The 16,701-nt window shown below is 38.8% G+C and overlaps 2 protein-coding genes across 3 annotated transcripts in view; one reads left to right on the forward strand and one right to left on the reverse strand.

The window, feature by feature from the left end:
• The first annotated feature begins 4,699 nt into the window (after positions 1-4,699).
• Positions 4,700-16,701, forward strand: part of LOC149223803 (ABC transporter E family member 2) — a 106,735-nt gene continuing 94,733 nt past the window's right edge. The window contains exons 1-2 of one of the 2 annotated variants that reach the window (XM_089385930.1): positions 4,700-4,948; positions 5,135-5,253. In XM_089385930.1, coding sequence (XP_089242056.1) covers positions 5,151-5,253 — 103 coding nt within the window. In that variant the 5' untranslated portion in view covers positions 4,700-4,948; positions 5,135-5,150. The remainder of the gene's footprint in view (positions 4,949-5,134; positions 5,254-16,701) is intronic. The other variant, XM_089385929.1, reaches the window with a different exon arrangement.
• LOC149223804 (uncharacterized) lies at positions 6,755-8,087 on the reverse strand. Its single transcript, XM_089383687.1, has 3 exons — positions 7,950-8,087; positions 7,554-7,836; positions 6,755-6,808 (listed from the first exon to the last, which is right to left on the reverse strand). Exons 1-3 carry the CDS (start codon positions 8,075-8,077, stop codon positions 6,755-6,757), a joined length of 465 nt encoding a protein of 154 aa, XP_089239813.1. The 5' UTR covers positions 8,078-8,087.

Genomic DNA, 16,701 nt, shown 5'->3' on the forward strand with positions numbered 1-16,701 from the left:
GGCAATGCCGACATTTAAATGGGAGTTGCTCATAATCTAACACTTGGATGTGAGTCCAGTAAGCCACAATGAGTTTTATAGCTTCAGGGAGGCCTTCCTCCAGGTCTACTTCTACACAAATTCTCGCACAGGAGTACTGGTCCCTCCTTTCTGCTCGATCGATGTATTTTCCAAGTTTATTACCTATGGTTTCTAAGGATTTGGGGTTCCAACAATGCAAAGGTAAATGAGGCAAGTGCACCCAGACCGGGACAGCCGAGGACACATCCTGTGTCGGATCAAAGTCTGGAGTCCATTGATTCAGATACAAGCCCTGAGGCCCCATGAAATACGAGCCATTTCTGAATATGAGATTCCTGTCTTCTATCGCTTCAAATACGAATACAAAGAAGCCTTTGCTGACGAAATGACTTTTGATTCCTTCCTTGACAAGAGATTGCCAGTTCCTTTGCACCCAGACATCTATAGCTTTAGGCGAGGGCCATAGCCTAGTAAACTGTCCAGTAAACCCTCTTTTTGCTAGATTCAATGCCGCTTTACAGGGTTCTTCAGTCGGCAGAGCAACTGCAGGGATGGAATCCATTCTCTTGACAAACTTCTGTCGGTTTTTGGTTGTTGGCCGTTTGTTTCATGCCACTACCAGTTCCCGGAACGCAATAAGGTTAGGTGGTAGGGGAGGATTCGGATCGCGGCCCCCTCCTGGGGCCATGGTGCTGGAGTTGCGCGCAGTCTCTCGTTGTGGCTGTGATGGCTCCTCTTGCGTGCGCATAGTTCAATCAACAAAACTTAATATTAATAATAGTTAGTTTTTAAATAAATATATAACCTTTTAATAGATAACTCCTTACCTCGGATTTTAAATAATATTTTACTTACCTTATTAATTAATTATTAAAATATTTTATATTTATTTATTCCTAACAACTAGTTTTTAAATAAATATATAGTATTTTAATAGATAACTCCTTACCTCGGATTTCTAAATAATATTTTTCTCTCCTTAATAAATAATTATTTATTAAAATATTGGTATAAAATATCTTATATTTATATTTATTTATTCCTAATAGCTAGTTTTTAACTAAATATATATTATTTTATTATATAACTCCTTGTTACACAGTAATTTGTCAACGTCCCTGTTACCCCTTTCCCGCACTTTAGAGGACTCATTCCGGGACCTGTGAGAAGTAACATAACTTGAAAACACTTGCATTATGTTCCCCTAAGTACGGACTTCATATGCCCTGAAGACATCTCCTGCAGAATATCCTTAAAAAGTCCCCTTTTTCCATTAGTGCGAATCCACAGTGTATTACCCGCACCAATGGGGGAAATCCTCCAAAGAGGGCGCGCCAGTTGGCGCTCTGTCTCAGAACTATACCCGCGCCAACCAAGTTTGGAAAAGCTTTTTAACAAACGCACGCACGAAGGTTTTTTCCTTTCGACTCATGAAGCTTTTTAAGGATAATGCCAATCCCATGGATGTCCTGATTCATCGTATCTCCCTTTCCTCTATCCATAATAGCTTTTTGAGGATAAACCCAATCCCATAGATGGTGTGATTCATTGTATCTCCCTTTCCTCCATCTATAAAAGCTTGTTCCATTGCCTTTGACAAGCTAGTTCGAGCATAGGGAGAATTATACTTTCAGAAGTCTAAGAGATTGCTGTAAGAGTCTTCTTTGCATTCATAATCAAACAGAGAGAGGCTTGTTCCCAATCCCGACAAGCTTTGCAAGACATATGTAGTTGATCACCCAGCCAAAGGAGGATTTGACGTCAGAACTATGGTTGTATTCTTCTTTGTTGTTTATCAATAATAGATGACTATCATTATGGTTCCATTCTTGTTGTTCATTGTAATGATGTTTGAGTTATATCTTTTCTGACCGATATATAATTGCATCTATTGGATTTTATGCTTGTATTTGTGTCGTTCTTTGCATGTGCAGGTGTCCATTCACGGAGATCGTGAGGATCGTGACCGGCCGGAGCAAAGGAACGGGAGTGTCGACTCTTCTACAACACTAGCGTTGGAATCCAAGTAGGCTCTCATCATTTACCTTTAATTTGTAATTAGGAACCTGCGTGTTAGCATTGTTTGATTGTTGCTAGACCCATTCTGGGCTAGTGGGGATCGCCTCTGTCCACAGAGGGGATTTACCTCTCCAACACTCCTTACCTCTAATTTTTAAATAATATTTTACTTACCTTATAAACTAATTTACCAACGACTAATTTTCAACAGCTAATTCTGGGCAATGATGCATCCATGCTATTTATTCTTTAAGATTGATTGATTCTTCACATTGTCGTGAGGATGGACTACATTAGTTGGTGACCAAATCCTAATAATGTGATTAATCTGAAAGACATCTAGCTTAATTATTCTATTGTTAAAAAATTAAATATTTACTTAAAAAAATTCTTAAAATATATTATATGGTTAATCTTGAAATACAAGATATTTTAAGTGAATCATCCACCTATCATAAAGAATATATAGAAAACTATATATATAAAAGGTGTAAAACCCTTAATTATCTTTATCTTAATACTTAATTATCTTAATTTTTTTTGTCGATCAAAATTTTCTATTTATTCTTCAAAATGTTATGTTGGATACACATGGTTGCCCATGCTCTCCTAGCCTCACTCCGACCAGCTTTGTTGCCGAGGTGAGCAATGCAAAAACTAAGGATAAACTGCCAAGCTTTACATAATAACCAAAAACAAAAAGACTAGATAGCCTAGAAAACATAGAGAATGAGAATACAACCAACAATCATGACGAATCATGAGGTAAATCAAGTGCATGTCCAACACCAGGAGTAATAGGAGGACCAAGATCCCAACTGGCATGGAATTCCAAGTGAGCTAGGTGTGCCTCCATCTCATCTAAGCAATTGTTGGTGCGCCTATGATTCCTTCACATAAACGCAAGCGGTCAGGCATATCCCACTGGTTTTGTTGCAAATCATTCATAAATGTGATGACTTCGTTACAGTCATCATGTCACTATTGTCTCATATCCTCCAATACTGCCATTATATTTCGCATCTGTAGGTCCAAGGATTCCATGGATGGTGGTTGGTCCACACGACCTATCAACTGTATCCGACCATGAGCCAATTCCCCTGCTAACTCAGCTCCTACAACCCCATCATCATCTATCGCTCCCATTGCCTCAACATCTCAACAAGTGCAACAGACCACTGGAAAGGGAGCCGAACTAAAGTTCAAGCTCTAAGCCCTTAGTATAGGCACCCAAATAGAGGAATGACAACTCCAACCGCCATAGATTCCCAAGCCACCCCCTCAAACCACTAGCACGTCCCCCACCCTTCTGGGGCAATGGTGCCACAACCAACTAGTGGGGGTCTCACCCAAAGAAGACCACTACGAATAAACAAATACCAAACTCCCACTCTCGATAACCAAAGTGCTAATGCCAATACTACCCTCGCTTGCTTCTCATCCAAAATACGACTCCCCTCAAGTGAATATTAAAGAAAAAGCACGAGTAACGCACTCCTAGAGTTTGAGCGAAGAGAAAACACTTACAAAAAAAGAATCTCAGAAGGAAACTTACCAAAACCTTGCCGAACGTGTTAGAGTCTGTCCATAGACATGTCTCCATGAACTTGACCAACACGATGTTATGCCTTGTCACCACGAATCAGAGGCAGAAAAGGCACCCACAAACCCTTGTCTCAAGATCCCAAACTTGTGCCACTGAGTTCTCATCAAGGCCACTCTGCAATCCCCACTGACCAACTACAACGACATAAATTGAATATACAGAGGAACGAGCATCCACAGGTTGGCCCCCTGTGCATACTCCACATTAATTTCACCACCCACATTATCGCCCACACCCTGAAACCTCAAGCAAAGTAACCAAGTTGTCGTCCAAAGTTTATACTATGCTCTTCCCTTCTCAAGGTTTATAAACCTTTGACACTGGCTGTCATGGCCTCCTACCTTGCGATCGACTTGCACTCTTATCATTCGCATGAGTCCCCTCCACGCCGGATCACACTGCTCGTACCATGGTCATCCACCTCCATCGATGTCTTAATTATATTAACTATTATCTTCATCTTAATACTTAATTATCTTTATCAAGGGTTATTTAAAACCCATTAGAATATGACCCAATTTTTTTATTGTACATTTTTTTTTTGCCGAAAAATTGTTATACAATTTTTGACCCAATCTTGATTTTTAGTTGTTTAAATACAGAAATTGTACAGATTTCACAACTCAACTTATGATTTCAAATCTTGATTTTTTATTGTTTAAAGCTTACGAACAAAAATTGTACAAATTTCACAACTCAAACTTATGATTTTAACAAACCTCTACCCTATTTGAAAAAATTAAAAAATATATTAATTAATTACCAACCCGCATATTACACTTGTTTGTTTGTGCATAAATGGATTAGTAATACTTATACTTGTTTGTTTGTGCATAAATGGATTAGTAATACTTGTTTGTTTGTGCATAAACGGATTAGTAATACTTACACCCCTCGATACATCACCTCAAGGTGCGTGTCACAAATTTGTAAATGGGTCCATACGACTTTGCCTTTTTGTGATTGACCTTGCCTTCACCGTCTTTGACTGGAAAACCGTGGCGGTCTAAGAGGATAAATTGCTAAACCTTGACGGTCTATGAGAATAAATTTCACAAACGCGTACCACATCAGTTGCAGGAGGGGCAAGATAGCAGCCCAGCCCTAATTTTGTGAACCCTCGACTCCCATTATTTGTGCACGTTTATTAGGGTTTTGGTGGTCTCTTTTGAGCTAGAATCGGAGGATCGGCTCAGTCCACCCAGGTTTCAGTGAATATTTACATTATTGACCTTCTCTTATTGCCGAGGGCTTCCTTTCTCGGAGACCACTCACACAATAATTATCGTTTTCACTTTCGAGGTTCGATTCTCATGCCCTCTCTGTTTCGTGGCAAGATTATACAATTATAGAACGTAGTGCTTCTAAAACCCAGGAACTAATGTGGACATTCTCATTTATATTCCAGTAGGATCTGTACTGATGTTGAAAGCGATTTTTTGCTGAAATTTAGTTCAAACGATGTTGATTCTTCATTCGCATGTGAAGCAGGTGAATTCAAATCATGTCGGATCGGCTGACTAGGATTGCAATAGTGAGCTCGGATCGCTGCAAGCCCAAGAAATGCAGGCAGGAGTGTAAGAAGAGCTGTCCTGTTGTCAAAACAGGTGGGCTTTGCCATTTATTGTACAATTTCTTTTCAAGTTTACATGGGCCGTTGTTTTCTATTTTACTATGTTATTGCTCAGCATCCCGTTAAATAATAGAAGCAAAATATGTGTTATAACTTGATTTTTGCTTCGTCCGGTATTTGATTGAATGTAATAAAAATATATTTATGTAAGGGAAAGTAGGGTTCTTAGGCCAAAAATGATTCAAAATGCTACCTTCCCATCAAAAGACTCTCTTTGGGTTCTCTTGAGAGAATTTATAAGTCTGTCTTGAATCAAAGTAGTCTGGCAGGGAAAATATGGGAGAGGAACTCAACAAAAGCGAAAAAAAAATCAGTTTGTCTATGCCTATTCCAGAAATTGAAAATCGGTGCTTCCCAATAATTTCCCGATGGGACATATTCTTGCAATTCTTCTTTGTCTTGATGGATTAGATTATATACTGGACCTACCCCCACCCTTGCTGGTCCAAAAAAGAGAAAAGAGAAAAGAGAAAGCAGAAAAGGCAAATTTAACAGTTTCAGAGAAATATACGTTTTAGTGTTTTGTGTGTCATGTCTTAGATTTGAACAAATATCTAAGACTGTGGAAGTTATCTTCATAAGAAACACAGATACTAGGATACCAAATGGATTGTTCAATTTATTAAATGGAGGCCTCAGATTAGCAAGCCATGGGATATATGCACTGCATTTTATTTGTCCAGTTATAAACAAGGGACTAGTAACCTTTTGAAATACGAAAACATACCCTGGCCCCTGGAGCACACTATGCAAGAAGACATAAAAGCTCAAAGTTTGGTTATTACCTTTGCCTTTGAATTTTTGGCTTGCTAATTAATTGATGCCAACTCAATTAATATTATTTGTTGGATATACTGAGAGGGGGGTGAATCAGTATTTCCCCTGATTTTACCAATTGGTGAGTTAATCTTTTAAATATCCAGAGCAATAAAGCAACCATGGAACAATATCACATCACAAGAATCAGTACACAGGATATGTTGCTCAATAAACTTTGGTTATGTATGATGTACATACAAATTTACCAGTTGAACTGGAAGGAAGTACAAGACGCCCCAAGAGTTTTACCAGCAAAGCTAGAAGGAAGCAAATGCTCCTTGAATGGGTTTGGACTCCCATACCATGGATAACGACCCAACTACAATCAAACTGCAACCTCTACTGCTGTACTTCACTGCTACCACTGCTGCTCACTGATGACCACTGCTGTTGCTACTGCTCCAACTGTCCACTACTGCTGCCACTGCTCCAACTGGTCATTGCTGCTGCCTTTGCTGCCTCTCACTGCAGTCGTTGCACTTTGCTACTACCACTGACTTTGCTACTTGTAAGATCACTGCAATCTACAACTGCTCACATGCTGCAACTTAGTACATCCTTAACACTGTTCAAACTTTGGCAATGACATTATTGCTATCACAATAATACTCTCATACAACATCAATATTAAGGAGATACTGGCACAATCATTATTGTCAAGGAGATACTGCCATCCAGCGAATGTCATCACTAGTTTCCAGTAGTTTCCACTGCCATCATTAAGATAACTGCTATGTATTAATGTCACTGTCATGTAGCAAGGTCACTGTCATTGTTAGGTGTATTACTGTCATGTCTAGAGTACTGTCATATCAAAGCATCACTGCTATATGGTTTAGTCATCATTGTGCAACCGAAACAGTATTGACTCATGCATTGTCTAATCAAAGTCACTGTCACACAAGGTTTCTTCAATGTTGTGAAAAGCGCGAGCGGGATTAAATCGGCGCCGGGAATGAAGCGGAAAAAATCGGAAAATTCGGGAAAAAAGCGAAAAAAAGCGGGAAAAAAGCGTTTGGTACAAAAATATTCATTTTTTTTTTCATTTTTTTTCAATTTTTTTAATATCTAAACCATCTACAACATAAAATAAATACATTGACACATAAATATGATAAAAAAACTAATATATAAGATGTTTAATATCATTTCTAGTGCTAAAATCACACATAACATTGAATCATGTCCTGAATAGTAAGTCCTGACTCCTCAGTCCCAGCTCAGCCTCAAAATATCAATAAAAAATATGATAATATATCTCATCATGTCATAATGTCATAGACTCATATACAATAAAATGAAAGTCTAATCCTATTGATTTCCTCTGCCCCTCTTGCGAGAAAATGTCACAGCTTTCCCTTTCCCTCTAGATGTAGATGCTGGTGCCTGTGCTGGTGGAAATGGCAGTGGAGTCTGATGTGCTCTAGAAGCTGAAGAACTAAAAGTATGAGCTACAGGAGGTAGACCACGTCCTCTACTAGTGGCAGTGGTAGCCCGGGTAGGCGGTGTCACCTCCTCCTCCTGCTCCTGCTCCTCCTCCCCCTCCACTACATCCTGCACTAACCAATCATCAGCAAAATCCATGAGAGGCCTCTCGGCCTCAACCCTCCATGCAGCAGTGGTGTCAATCCCATCCAATGAGATGGCATCCACATCAGGTGTCCTCTCAAGTTGCCTCACCCACAATCGAAGATTGTAGTAGACGTAGACCATGTCATTAAGTCGCTGGGACTCCAACCTGTACAAAGATCATGAAATAATAATTAATAATTAATATTATAAAAAAAATATTGTTTAATGAATTCAAAAATTTATTTGGAAATTTGCAATATTTAATGTTTAAGTGTTAACCTGTTGCGCTTCTTGTTGTGTATTTTTTCAAATACACTCCAGTTGCGCTCACATCCTGAGGAGCTGCATGTTTGGCTGAGGATGCGTACGGCAAGCTTTTGCAAAAGGGGTACTCTGCCACCATACATCTTCCACCATGCATCTACAACAAAATTACAAATAAAATTTTAAATAAACATAAGAAAAAAATGGAATTTGAAGAGACAATGAAATTTGAAACAAAGTTACAAACTAAAAAATCCCTGGCATTTTAATCATCCTATCAGTGACAACCATCTCAAAGCCAAATGTGCCACCTGCCATCTTATATGTCTCAATTTGTTTAGAGATCTCTATATGTTGTTCTGGAGATCGCACCATCTTCTGGACACAGGATAAGAATCCATCCATGATCTCAGCATCAAAATCAAACCCACATGCATAAGAAAATGCAGGGTTCAGGAAAAGCCCAGCAGCATGAATGGGACGATGGAGTGTGTTGTTCCATCGCTCATCAATCACTCCCCATAGAAGGAGTTGTTTTTGAAACCCATCATCTCCCTTATCATCATAGTAGGCCCGAATGGCTTCTTTGGCCCTGTCCATGGCTTCATACAAATAGCCCATTGCGGGCTTCTCACCATCAACCAACCGAAGAACCTTTACCAAAGGTTCAGTAACGGCGCACACCTTCTGCACTCCCGCCCAGAAGTCTTCCTGGTATGAAACTAGTCTGCATATGGCCTCTCCTTCTGGTTTGCGGCTCATTGACATAGCACGCCACTCCTGAAATAAACATTCTCTTCACATCCCACATAGAATTCACGAGGGATTGAAGAGATATGAAACTCGTGGCAAACCGTGTAATGGCGGGGCGCACCAACTCTTTGTTGTTGGTGAATCTTCTCATCAAGCTAAGCACAGATGTATGATTATATATAAATTTTGTGATGCTTTTTGATGAGTCAACAATATCTTTGACAAAAGGAATTTTCCCTATGTCCTCTAACATCAAATCAATACAATGGGCAGCACAAGGTGTCCAAAATAAAGTAGGATGCCTGTCCATAAGCATTCTACCAGCAGCAACATAATTTGCAGCATTGTCCGTTATGACTTGGACAACATGTTGTTCACCCACCTCCAAAATAAACACATCCAGCAAATCACATAAAGTTCTTGCATCTTTGATTTGATGAGATGCATCAACAGATTTGATAAACATAGTCCCCTTGGGACAACTAACCAAGAAGTTTATAAGGGTTCTCCCCTTTTGGTCAGTCCAACCATCTGACATAACAGTGCATCCTGTTTGTGCCCATGATGCCCTAAAATCCTCCAATCTTTGGGTGCAGTCACGCTTTTCATCTTGAAGAATCCGGCCTCTGAAATCATGATAAGAAGGGATTTTGTACCCCGGGCCAACACTGGCAATAGCATCAACAGTAGGTTGGAAAAATGGATTATTCCTTACAATGCTGAAAGGAATATCACTCCAGAGGAGAAATTTTGCCATCAACCTGTCAGCTTGTTCTTTTTCAGTTCTTTTTAGCATTGAACCGATAGATGGTTGTGAACCAGGTGTGGTTCGAGGAACAAAAAATGATGATGCAGCTACCGGATTGACTGATGCTGCAGTAGAACCAATGCCACTTGGCCCACTTCCTTCAGCTGACCTTTTTAGTTGCCTTTTGAGTTCTTCTTTGGCCTCTCTAGTGTGCTCTAATTCTCCCAATGCTCTCATGGCTCTTTGGATAAGTTCAGGATTTGTATTTATACAGGGCCCCACATCATGTCCAGGGATTTGTGCAAGGTGAAACTTCAACCTGTACACCCCCCCGCGTATCTCCTTTCCACACAACTTGCAATTCAAGTTTTGTCTATCATTCGGAGCTTTAGGTTCACCATATTCCCAGAAAGGATCCAATTTCCTTGGCATGTTTGTTTTTGAATTTTGAAAGTGCAAACCTATGGGAAAATAAGGATTAGGAAATAGGAATTTAGGATTACAATTTAGCATTTACAAAATTACAAGTTACAAATTTCCAGAATCCAAAGTTCCAAACCCAAGTTACCCAACCAAATGGCAAATGCCAAAAACAATGAAAAAACATAAACAATGTTTAAAAAAAATGAAAAAAAAAAAAAATTGGTTCCCATAGTCATACCAATTTACCCATCCCAAATCAATGAAAAAATACAAAAAATTCTTTAAAAACAATACCGTTTTTATGGAGAAATTGGTGGTCTCCTCTTGAATTTGTCCTACAAGCACTTAGATTTGCTTACAAACCCTCCAGTTGCTCTCTCCAAGACGTTCTCCTCCTCCTACGCGCGCCCACAGTCCAAATGAACAAAAAAAATAAAAAATCGGATTATAAAACCCGCTGCCCCGACACCCTGCGCGTTTTTCCGAAAAAAGCGCGATTTTATAAAACCCGCTGCCCCGACACCCTGCACGTTTTTCCGAAAAAAAGCGCGATTTCGGAAAAAATCGGCAAAAAAATTTAGCCGCTTTTTTCCCATAAAACGCTCGATTAAATCGCCTTAGGGGAAAAAGCGCGATTTTTTGAAAAAAGCGCGTTTTAATCGCGCTTTTAACAACACTACTTTCTTGCCACATCAGAGGTTATTGTCATATCAGTCACCAAGGTCACTGTAGTCCCTTTTATCATTGTCATGTCTCCACCTTTCAAACATCTCAAAGTAACTATCACAGTCAAGTATATTACTGTCCAAGTCACTGGAGAGTTAACATCAGGTTCACTGCTATATATTGGTCAAGATTATATGAACACAATTGTGTATCAAGGTCATAGATATGCAAGCTTCCTGTCTCACTGTTTAAAAACACCAACACAAAGGTCATTGCCAAGGTTTTTTTCCTCGTGGAAAAATCATAATTTTATTCATAATGAGCAAAATTACATGTTGTAGATGCTAAAATAGCATATGCTTTATAAGCTTGTCCTGATACACAGGATCAAAAACAATAGACTAAAAACTATCTATTCTTTCCTACCTTTAGGTCATTACCAAGGTTACTCTCATACCATGAGGACACTCTACCAGACATTTATATTACTGTCACTATTCATTGCTCACTGTCAACTACTGCTATATTAATTCAACCCAACAATACTGCTACACTATCTTAAACAAATGCAGACTTATATGGTTACAGGATGGAATCAATGCTACAACTCTGTTTACTTCATCATAAGATTCATCACAATTATAGTAATTACTGCCCAACTTATAGTCATATATCATAATCAAGAGCAACAAGTTGAGCTGCAATTTTCACTGTAAACCCTACCCTCAGCATGTGCAATTGATCTTGTTTATGGTGTCTATAACATACAACAATATATCGGTAACAAAGTGGCTGTTTTGTGTTTTATATTCACCATGTTTGCATCAGAAATGGAGCAGAGACTAGACTTTTAGCCTTTCAATGATTCTGGTTAGGGTTTCACAATGACTTTCCTGTAGGTTACATAAGTAGTCTCCTCCGCCTATTTGAAACTTAATCCAAAGGTTCCAAACATTACAGATTCAGAGCTTCAGTTATGAGTTTATCATTGCACGACATAGAATAACTGGCTTAGAGTGTTGTCAATACACTGCATAGCGAAACCCTTGGTGCTTGCCATCACGGGGTTATAAATTATGTATGGAAACCTTGATGAATGACATCAACAATAGTGACCCTTTTGCAAGGTTATAGGACCAAGGATTATGCTAAGCCACAACATTCTTAAAGCTTTGCACAGTTACATACCAACCTCCAATGTCTCAGCGAATACCATAAGATAACTGACCACAATTCATAGTTCATCAATGAATCATACAACAACAAACACAGTTCAGTGCACAGTGGTCGGTTCTACACAGAGCAAGTATAAATATATATACCTTTAAAATTCTGGACTTCAAATAGAGCCGCAGGCCTAGAAGTGAAAGGCTCTTACTGCTGTTCCTTAGGGCAGATATCTCAGAAATGGATTAGAATCATGCTGCTCAGTTTTGGGTATGCCCTGCCTTGTTTTAAAACAATGAATTCTCTGTGAACCATAGATTAATGTAACATAGCTTCTTCTCCAGGTGTTAGAGTTTGAACAAGAAGTTTCAGACTTCAGAGGATGCCCTAGTTAAATTTTGTGTCTCCAAGTTGTCAAGAAAGAGCAGAAACTCTCCAGAAGTAATGCTCTGAGCAGTGTGAGAAGGATGTAGAAGTTTAACAATCGATGCTTTGCAAAATTGCTTCAGAAGTTGAGTTTTGTCATAGATCATTTGCTGCTTCTGTTTCATGTTCTTATTTGCTGCTTCAATATTTGTGCCATGGATCACATGAGAGATAAGACTAAACTTTGCTGCGAGTTCAAGCTTTAGATCTGCGTCTCTAAGGTGGAGGGTTGCCTCAAAGAGGGGACGAAATTTTACAGTGGAAATGCCTCAAATTACAGTGAACCAAACATAAAAAATATCACTTGCAAGCACAAATTTTAGAACCCAACGAAACCCCCTTTCAAAAATAAATTACAAGCCAAAACCCAACAGAATAACCCAAAAGAAATTCTACTATGCCACAGGTAGAGAATGAATTTGTGCACTGGAGATATGTCCACTTCTACGATCTTCTTAAAGATGGATGCTGGGTGTAGAGGATGCTATATCTAGTGTTTCCCATACTTTTGGTGAGATGGATAAGTGGCTTTATATAATATTTGAAGGAGACATCGTTTTGGAGAAGCTGACCCAGTGTTTAGAGAGAAAATTCAATTTTGAATTTTCAACTTCATGGAGCCAAAATGTCCCTTACGTCTTGGACATTAAATTCAAAAATTTGACCTAAATGAACCCATGATAGAAATTCTCTAATAATAATTTTGCCTCTTCATTAGACCAATGTGCCGTAGATAAACCAACATTGCCACATCATTCAAACTAATAGTATGATGCCACCTCAGCAACCCTTGGGGTTTTGGATCACATCAAGGAGCTTGCACTTTGATTGGGCATATTTCTCAAACCGTGAAGGCTCACGAGACACTCCACATGTCAACAAAATTAACATGACGAGCAGAATCTACTAGTGAGAGTCTCTAAGACGAACTCAAAGATCTACATCATCAAAAACTCCAACAAGTGTGGGGTATGATCATCATCCAGGGAAACCAAACCCTAGAGTTAGGGTTTCATCACTGCATCATCTCATTCATGATAACCGACATACCAAGGACATCAATGACAACATCCAGCACTTGCTACACCCGCTTTGACATCAATGACAACATACTCAACATTATTAACCAAATGAAATGTTCAATTTATCAAGAGGAAGCCACAAATCAACAATATTTGTGATTTATGCTCATGCATTTTCCTTAGCTACTTATAAACAACAAACTAGTAACCTTTTGGGACAAAACCTCTTATCATGGTCTTTGGAACTAATGCTTGCTAACATGAATAGTCGAAAAACTAGGTCAATATCTGAATAAATTGTGGGCAAGTCTCCAAACAACTAGTGTTTAACTATATTCCATTTGGATAATATTGCCTTCATGTGGGGAAATATGCATGACCAACAGACCAACATTTGACTATAATTTTATAGAAATACAAATTTTGTTCTAGGATTCTAGGATTTTGTAGATTTAGAGCAACAAATTTTTTTCTTAAACAATGATGAGACCCAAAAACAATGCATTAGGCCCCACATGGTTCACCCATAATCAGTGTTTTAAAAACCGACTGAACCAATTCGGAATCGACCGAGTTGACCGAGCTATACCTCTGCCCAGGTCGGCTCGGTACAAAATCCTGTTCAAACCAAGGTTGGTTTGTTACTGAATTGGCCGGTTCGGTAACAGACCAGTCAGCTTGGCCGAGCCAGTCAATCCTGATCAGTGGTTGAATTTGGAGGGAAAGCGGACTCCAAACTTGGTTATTTTTTGGTTTTTGGTTTTTTTTCTTGTTCATATAACCTCTCCCAAGCCTATAAAAGCTACCCAACCCCCTCATTGCGCTTGCTAGTGCTACTACTTTTACAGTTGCAGTTGGAGATTGTGATGAGGAGGAGGAGCCATGGGTTTCCCTGTCTGACTCTGATTCAGAGTTTGAGCCAGATGATGTTGGCTTCTCTAGCAGTAGTGACTAGTGACTAGTGATGTTTTACTTTTGTTGTAGAGGCCATTTAGAGCCTCCTTTATTTTGATCTTTATATCATGTATGTATTGGACAGTGCATTGGGTGCCATTTTGATATAATGGATATATTCATGAGCCTACTTTTATCATATGTTGTCTTCTCTCTATATTATAATGCTTTGTGTTTGGAAATATGAATGAAAATCTTTAAAATTATGTTCTTTCATAAAAAATAAATATTTAATGTATTTTTAAATTTTTTACAACGACCGAGTCATTGAAATCAAGGTGGTCGAGTCGATATCGAGTCGGAGTTGGAGTCGACCCTCCGCCGGTTCTGAACTTGAGTCAGAGTTTTGAAACATTGCGCATAATATGTATGGCAATAGAAATGAAGTAACACACCAACATATTGTAACTAGAAATAGGGCATATGGAACATCCTATTATACATAGGTCAAAAACATATTTTTTTAGAGGAACAAGTATTTAATTATATTAAAAAACTGGATTTTGGGCCAGTTTCCTTGCAAAATTCCTCGTGTTCCATATATTCAATGCTTTCAGAGTTCCAAAATATAGCTATTCTATTTTTATGATAGCGTTTTCCCCCTACTCTAAATATGTGCTTGCTGTAGGCTTGGAAAAACACTACAGAGTAGCATAATCCATAGATTGTAAAACTAACTAAACAAAGATCAAGTTTAGTCATGGCTCCATGACCATTATAATCGCCTTTATTTGGATGTCTTGGTCGCTTGTGCCTGGCGAGTCCTCCTCCTTGTAGGGTTGGTGCTGGTCCCTATCACCTTTGCAATAAACTACCCACCATCATTGGAATTTTCCTCCAATTCAATCACCCTTATCTCAAGTGCCAACATTTTGGTCTGAACTTTTACCTAAAATTGCTCTAGCTTGCTCCTCTGCAATTCATGTTTAGTTTCCATAAGCAGTTGAAAGTTCTTCCTCTCCCTTTCCTCCGCGACGCTTTGTTGTTGAAGAGAAGTTAACAAACCCTCCATCGATTCTAATAGTTGCTCCAAAAGCTGATTTGTCTTGGCTTGCTCACTCTCTTAAATCTGTTCGCTTAAATTCGCCATTACTGAGAAAGGATGCTTCGCAAGAAGTGCAAACCACCACTGTTCAACGATGCAATCCCTCAACATAAACACACTACGAAATTGAAGGATTACTCTAGTCCTTAAATAACCTTGCCTTTCCTTGAGCTGTCGATCAAAGTCATTAATATGTGGGACTTCCATATCCAGAGGAAGATCTTGACGAACCCTGTGGAATGTCATTCGAGAAATATGGAGGGATGATGAAATTAACACAGGCTTGCTGCAAATTAAATGTTTTACTAGGGCTGAGTGGCTCCTGACTTGATGATGCATATGTCGTCCTAGGGGAATTAAATCCGAAGGCCACTTGTTATCTCTAATTCTTGCTTTAGATCGCCATCTGTTGGTTTGATTTAAACATGGGTTAACTTCCCTAATGTTGTGTGGCCCGAAATTTATTATACACCACCTTCTCATGCATGTGTGCTCTGCGATGCGAGTTGCAAACTTTGTGAACGATGAGGAAAGGTGGTCAACAATGATTATGCTAGCGGGATTCACCATATAATCTTGTTCTTTGTTCCAAATATTATAACCTTTGTTACCTATATCATATAAACTTTGATCTGAATTCATGATTAAGGAATGGGAGAATAGGCAATCAACCCTTGATCCAAAACAAATTCTCTTTGCACCATTAAGGCTCCTTTATTAGCCATTGAGTTTTCTATTGTATTCATATTTCTAAGTACATGGAAGAATTCGATTTATTCAAATCTCATTGCCTGAAGAATGATCCTTTGTAAAATAAGGGGGTGATCTGAACTTGGCGATTCTTTTGCCTTCAACAATTCACGAATTACAAGCATTGAGTCTCCATAGACTGCTATTTTTGTAATTCTTTTTACTGTTGCTATTTCCAAACCCTACCATAGAGCTAGAAATTCTACTTGGTTGTTGGATGCTATACCCAATCCCTAAGCATATGTAGTCTACATTTCATTGTCGGGGCAAAGGACCAAAAACAAAATTACAAAATTGAGATCTAGTGGGATAACATGGGTCTTAATGATTTTTTTATTGACTATAACTAAGATATGGTGGAACAATTTCATCTTTCTTACTTTGTTATGTCATCGGGGACCGAGTGACTACTTCTCCATATCTTAGTTCTTATTTGATAACAATTGTGTTAGGGATGTAGTCTTATACTAAAGTCAATGAGCTCTTGCTTTCAAAATTGCTTTTGTTGGAGAGTTGCCTCTTCCTTTGATGGTTATTGAACTATGCCTCATTATGTCAATGTTCTCTTTGAACTGCTTGAGAAATGTCTCATGGTTCATTTCAGTCTTCACCAGTTTCTCTCCTAATCCTACCAAGGCATTATTTACTGCCATCATCAATTGGGTTGTTAGGATAAAGAATCCTTGGCAAGACTATGAGTGAACATGAGTTTGGAAGCTAGAGCACCACTCTTCAACAACCTTTGCTTTTACTTTTTCCACCATCTTTTGATATTAGGCTTGCCCTTATTCATTTACTCCCTCCACTTCCTTT

The sequence above is a fragment of the Pinus tabuliformis genome, chromosome Q, assembly GCF_031772625.1.
Source record: "Pinus tabuliformis cultivar Carrire ecotype Pingquan chromosome Q, CPIR1, whole genome shotgun sequence".
NCBI lineage: Eukaryota > Viridiplantae > Streptophyta > Pinopsida > Pinales > Pinaceae > Pinus > Pinus tabuliformis.

Coding starts and splice junctions, on each gene's coding strand:
- LOC149223804 (XM_089383687.1), bottom strand. CDS start 8,077: ATGTATGGTGGCAGAGTACCCCTTTTGCAAAAGCTTGCCGTACGCATC. Junction 7,837..7,949: donor CACAACAAGAAGCGCAACAG/GTTAACACTTAA, acceptor ATCTTTGTACAG/GTTGGAGTCCCAGCGACTTA. Junction 6,809..7,553: donor GAGGACGTGGTCTACCTCCT/GTAGCTCATACT, acceptor TAATGATGGCAG/TGGAAACTACTGGAAACTAG.